This window comes from Coffea eugenioides, chromosome 11 (genome assembly GCF_003713205.1).
Source record: "Coffea eugenioides isolate CCC68of chromosome 11, Ceug_1.0, whole genome shotgun sequence".
Taxonomy (NCBI): domain Eukaryota; kingdom Viridiplantae; phylum Streptophyta; class Magnoliopsida; order Gentianales; family Rubiaceae; genus Coffea; species Coffea eugenioides.
This window is the reverse complement of record NC_040045.1, coordinates 28,525,343-28,532,072: the sequence shown is the minus strand read 5'-3', so window position 1 is coordinate 28,532,072 and position 6,730 is coordinate 28,525,343. Positions and strand designations below refer to the sequence as shown.

General features: G+C 39.9%; 1 protein-coding gene across 1 annotated transcript; it reads right to left on the bottom strand.

The window, feature by feature from the left end:
* Positions 1 to 2,935: 2,935 nt before the first annotated feature.
* On the bottom strand, positions 2,936 to 3,670 carry LOC113752189. Its single transcript, XM_027296321.1, has one exon. The coding sequence runs from the start codon at positions 3,668 to 3,670 to the stop codon at positions 2,936 to 2,938; it is 735 nt and encodes a 244-aa protein (XP_027152122.1).
* Positions 3,671 to 6,730: the final 3,060 nt, after the last annotated feature.

The window sequence follows — 6,730 nt, the reverse complement described above, 5'->3', positions numbered from 1 at the left end:
AAGATTAATCAGCACCCAAGTGAGAAATGATATATTTAAAGAATTGAACAACAAAAAATAACAAAACCAATATTTGGGTTGCCTCCCAAAAGCGCCTTTCTTTAACTTCTTTGACTAGACGTAATCCAGAATTTGCTTAAACTAAGCAAGTCGGGTCTTCAGTTGTATCATCTCTACCCGTTCCACTAGAAATCCTTCATAATATGGCTTGAGACGATGACCATTCACCACAAATTTCTTCTCCATGTTCAAGCTTTTGATCTCCAGTACAACATAGTGAAAGACATTAGTCACAATAAAAGAACCGATCCAACGAGAACGTAATTTACCTGAAAATAACTTCAATTTCGAGTGGTACAGTAGAACTTTTAGCCCACAGACGAATTTCTTCGTGGAGATCTGTTGGTCATGAGAGATCTTGTTTTTCTCCTTATAGATCACAACATTCTCGTATGTTTCATTTCGAATTTCCTTCAACTCATGTAACTACAATTTCCTTTGAATTTCGCCCTCCTCGATGTCTATATTGCATTGCTTGACCACCCAAAATGCTCTATACTCGAACTCGACCGGGAGGTGACATGACTTCCCAAATACTAACCGATAAGGGAACATGTCAATGGGTGTCTTGTACGCCGTCCTATATGCCCATAATGCATCTTCTAGTCTCATACTTCAATCTTTCCTATCGGGTCGGACTATTTTCTCTAGAATCGACTTGATCTTTCGGTTCGATGCTTCCGCCTGACCGTTTGTTTGAGAATGGTAGGATATGGAGATTTTATGTAAGACACCGTACCTCCTAAAAACTACCGTGATCGTCTTGTTGCAAAAATGGCTACCACAATCACTTACAATTCCTCGCAGCATCCCAAAGCAGACAAAAATGTTAGACTTGACGAATTCTGTAACCACTTTGGAATCATTAGTACGGATGACCCTTGCTTCCACCCATTTCGAGACATAGTTTACGGCAAGCAATATATATAGAAAACCAAAATACGATGGAAAAGGACCCATAAAGTCAATACTCCAAACGTCAAAAATTTCAACGAAGATCATTGGGGTTTGGGTCATTTGATCCCTACGAGAAAGACTACCTACTCGTTGACACTTATCACAAAACTTACAAAATGAGCGGGCATCCCTGAAGAGGGTCAGCCAGTAGAAACCACTCTCCAACACTTTACGAGCCATTCTCTTTGATCCGAAATGACCTACACATGCAAAAGAGTGACAATAGATTAGGATAGATTGGAATTCATCCTCACTTACACATTTTTGAATGACTTGGTCGGCACCACGCTTCCAGAGGTAAGAATCATCTCAAATGTAGGACTTTGCATCACTTCTTAATTTGTCCCTCTTCGCCTTAGACCATCCTGCAGGGAACTTGTCATTGACTAGAAAGTTAACAATATTTGCATACCAAGGCAAAGATAAATTAATAGAAAGTAAATGCTCATCAGGGAATGCTTCTCTCAGTGGGAGGTCGTTTTCGCCGACTTGTATTCGACTCAAGTGATCTGCTACCAGGTTCTCCACCATTTTCTTATCTCTGATCTCCAGGTCGAACTCTTGTACCAATAATATCCACCTTATCAGTTGCGATTTTACATCTTTCTTGGCCAACGATACTGCAACGCTACATGATCAGAAAATATAATAACTTTATCACCTAGTAAATAAGATCGAAATTTATCTAAAGCAAAAACAATCGCCAAGAGCTTCTTTTCGGTGGTTGAATGGTTCAATTGAATTTCGTTCAAGGCTCGGGATACATAGTGGATAGTATGGGCTGTTTTTTCTACTCTTTGATCCAGCACCGCGCCTACTGCATAATCGCTGGCGTCGCACATGATCTCGAATGGTAGGTTTCAGTCAGGAGGTTGGATAATAGGTGACGAGATTAATAAATCTTTCAACCTATCAAACGCCCCCTTACATGCTTCATCGAATATGAAGGGCATCTCTTTTTGTAAAAGTTGGAACAATGGTGCTTCAATTTTCAAGAAATCTTTAATAAACCTTCGATAGACACCTGCATGACCCAAGAAAGAATGCACTTCCCGCACACTCACGGAGTAAGGTAAAGTAAATATAACATCTATTTTTGCCTTATCAAACTCAATACCTCTAGACGACACTACATGACCCAAAACTATCCCATATTCGACCATAAAGTGATATTTTTTTCAATTAAGTATGAGATTAGTTTCTATATACCTAACTAAGATTAATTTCAGATTATCTCAACAGTTATCAAAATTTTCACCGTACATACTGAAATCGTCCATGAAAACCTCAATAATCTTCTCAACATACTCTGAAAAAATGCTTACCATACATCTTTGAAAAATAGCAGGCGCATTACACAACCCAAACGGCTTTCGTCTGTATGCAAACGTTCTAAACGGACACGTGAATGTAGTCTTCTCCTGGTTCTCAGGGGCGATAACAATTTGAAAATAACCTGAAAAGCTATGCAAAAAATAATAGTAAGTTCGACATGCTAATCGCTCTACCATCTGATCAATGAAAGGAGGGAAAAATTATCCTTTTTCGTGACGGCGTTCAATTTCCTATAATCGATACATTGCCACCACCCGGTGGCTTTTCGAATTGGCGCGATCTCACCCTCTTGATTTGATTCTACTGTCACCTCTGTCTTCTTTAGGACCACTTGTATTGGATTCACCCATGGACTATCTGATATTGTGAATATGATCCCTACATCCAGCAGCTTTAGAATATCTTTCTTTACGACCTTCATCATGAGAGGATTCAGTCTCCTTTGAACTTGTTGCACTGGTTTAGCGCTTTCCTCGAGTCGAATCCGATGCATACATACCGCGGGGCTAATTCCCTTAATATCAGCGATGGTCCATCCTATCGCCTGCTTATATTCCCTAAGAATTCGAATCAGTTTGTCTTCTTAAACCTTTGATAAACTCGCGAAGATGATCACTGGGAGTGTTTCCCCTTCACCCAAGTATGCATATTTCAGGTGTTTCGGCAGGGGATTCAATTCCAAGATAGGTGCCTGCACCACAGATGGAAGTAATTTTTGGTGAGATTCAGGTATGAAAATAGGAGCGAGACCATAGCTTGTTTTCGTGGTTGGCAACGACTGCAACGTTCCAATCACACATTTGAGATTTTCACTCAACTCTACCCCAGAGGTCGTCTCTGACTCAAAGTGCCTGATCAAGGCGACTTCTAACTCATCCCTACCTTCAATTTCAAAAACCTCCTGTACCGCAGGGTCAATAGCATTTGAATTTACAGAGAAAATAGAGCTGACATTTGAATTTGAAGGATATTTCATGGTTTCAAAGATGTTAAAATGAACAATCTCACAATCAAATTCCATGGACAGGGTGCCCTTATTAACATCAAATTTGGTTCGAGTTGTACTCAAGAAGGGTCTACCTAACAGCAAGGGTGATGGTTCGTGGGAGTGTTCATCATCCATGTCAAGCACATAAAAATCAGTTGGGAAAACTAATTCATTAATTTTTATCAAAACATCTTCAACCAACCCATCAGGGTATGCATTGGTTCGGTCAGCTAGTTGGAATATTATCCCAGTCTTCTTTAAAGAGCCTAAGTTCAAAGAAACATATATGAATTTTGACATGACATTAATCGAGTCTCCTAAGTCTAACATGGCCTTTTCAATCAGCGTGTTACCTATCCAACAGGGAATAGTAACATATCTGGATCCCCGCATTTTGGTGGAAACTTTCGTTGTAGAATTGCTGACACATACTCTCTCACTACCACTCTCTCATCTCCTTTCAACCACCTTCGATTGACACACAAGTGCCTTAAAAACTTTGCATATTTGGGTACTTGTTTGATCGCATCCAGCAGGAGGATGTTGATCTCCACATTGCGAAAGATTTCCAGGATCTCTTTCTCCTTGTCCTGCTTCCTTGGTTTCTCCAACCTACTAGGAAAAGGAGGTGAATTAGTCTTAACTGTAATAACTGCGTCCAGGAGTACCTTTGGAGCTTTGTTGTCTCTGCCCTCCTCTTCCAGCTCTTTCTCATTCGTTCCTCGTCCTTGTCCTTAGAAATCATAAGTTCGGGTTCTTGAACTTCCTTGCCATTCCTCAAGGTCATTGCGCTTATATTCTTTGGATTCAATTCAGGTTGAGATGGCAACTTCTCTTGAACTTGGGACTCCAAACGGTTGATCGTTATGGCCATTTGATTCATCTGATTCTGTATAGATTGCATCTGGCTCATTTGATTCTTTATGTTCTGTAGTTCGGAGTCATCTTTTGTTGATGTTGTGCGGTAGTAGCCATCGGTTGTTTCATCATCTCCTCCAAAGATGGGCTAGACCTCGGTGGAGAAGGTGGCGGTCGAGGTTGGTACTACTGTTGATACCCTTGTTGTCTATTCGGCACAAAGTTATACTACCTATTTCCTTCATAACTGAGGTTGGGATGATTTCTCCAACCAGGATTGTAGGTACTTGAATATGAGTCGTATTACTTTCTCAGTGCGGACACGTGGCTAACCATGTTCACTTGTTCTGCATTTCCTTCTTGAACCAGCGGATACATCTCCATAGAATGACCCAGGGCAATACATACCCCACATACTTTGGTTTGTGGGACATTTTCCACAGCCAGTTGTCGCACGAAGGACGTCAACTCAGAGAGTTGTTATTGGATGGAGGATGTTTCTGCCTCGTTCACCCTCCGCGTCGGGGCATTATCTCCTGAATTGAATTGTTGTAAATTCTCAGCCATCCCTTCAATCAACTCCCAAGCTTCTCGAGGAGTCTTGTTTACCAACGCTCCTCCACTCGCAGCATCGATTATGTTTCTGTCCCTGAAGAGTAACCCCTCATAGAAATATTGGATGAGCAATTACTCACTTATCTGATGTTGAGGGCATTTGATGCACAACTTTTTGAACCTCTTCAGTACTCATAAGGAGACTCGCTTGAGTGTTACTTGATTCCACATATCTCTTTCCTTATGCTAGCAGCCCGAGAAGTAGGGAAGTATTTTTCTAAAAAAATTTCTGCAATTGCTCCCAGGTGGTAATACTACCTGGAGGGAGGTAGTATTACCAATCCTTCGTCACGTCCTTGAGCAAAAAGGGGAATGCTCTTATTTTAATCTGTTTTTCAGTAATTCCAGGGGGCTTCATACTCGTGCAGATCACATCGAATTTTTGCAAGTGCTTGTGCGGCTCCTCACCTGGTAAACCGTGAAAAAATGGTAGAAAATGAATTAGGCCAGATTTTAACTCAAAAAATATGCTATTATTTAAATGCGAAAAAGTAATGCATAAGGGTTGCTGATTTAAATCAGGAGCAGCCAACTCCCTTAGTATTCATGCATTCGCCATGGTGCTTTCCTCTTGGTCTGGATCACTCGAATTATCACCCCGCAAATTCGTCGACTCAACCTCTGGATCAAGTTTCTAAGGTGCAACACTAGATTGCTTCTCTCTGAGCTGTCTGGTTTCTTTCCTAGTTCGGCACGCGGTCTTCTCTACTTCAGGGTCGAAAATCAATTTGCCTGTATGAGAAGAACGAGGCATAAATTAGAAAAATATCAAAAAATTAGAACAAAAATGAATTTAAAAAAAAACAAATAATTAACGCCAGTCCTTGGCAATGGCGCCAAAAATTGACAGGTGCCGAACCTGTGCAATAATAATAATAAAACCTAACCACCGCCAAAAGCAGTCAATAATTAATTCTAGGTACTGGAGTAGGGATTCTAGATATGCAATGGATTATTTGATTCACCCTATTCCCGAAGAGTTTGTTTAATCCAATATACCAGAATTAATTAGTTGACAAACTTTACTAACAACTAGACAGTAGCAAACAGGGTCGTCTCCTCAGGGACTGGGGCTATTTGTCTCTTTGAAGTTCCAATTGGCAATGAGGGATTTTTGTCGAAATAAGAATAAGAGCAATTAAACAATTCAACCAAAAACAAACAATTAACTAAAACAACTGTAGACAGGAATTAAATCAATAAAAGGTAAACTCTAGCCAAAGATGCAACATCTCAGACACAGTCTGCTCATCCGATCATTGATGCAAGGGAGGTTCACTCAATTTATTAATAGGTTAGTTATAATCGCCGACGAGCTCTGACGACCAATTTTTCCTTAATTTATTGATAACCAAGGTACGACCATTGCTTATCCCTAACCAGAAAATACTCCTAGGTACGACCGTAGGAATTAATTTTCCAATTGTATTAAGAACTAAAAAAACTTAACCCCGATCAATAACACGCTACGAGGATTATTTAAATCAGATTGCACGTTCCCCTAGTGTGTAAAAATGCTAGTTGCCACTGATATTAATCAATTAAATAATTACAGATTTAATTGACTAATTTGGCAGGAGATTAATAAGTCACACCGAACATCGGGCCCTTGACATCCAATTAACAAAATAATCCTATGAAAATTCAAGTAGACAACGTGCAAATATTAACAAATTAAAGAACGCATGAAAACTAATTCATCTCACAAATATTCGGGACTGCGTCGTCACGTTGATCCTTAGCTAAATGAAAAGCTTAGCCACGCCGCATAAGAAAATCTCTACGCAATTTAATTGAATTCCAAGGCGTCATGTTTTTCACTAAATAATCAAGAAGTAAAAAATGTTTCTCCAGTCAAGAATAGTGTCGAACAAAAGGAACGCATGAAAAAGCCAGAACGAAAAACTGTCCTATCTC

Excerpts from the sequence above, each read along its gene's own strand:
- LOC113752189 (XM_027296321.1), bottom strand. The coding sequence starts at position 3,670 with ATGTTAGACTTAGGAGACTCGATTAATGTCATGTCAAAATTCATATAT.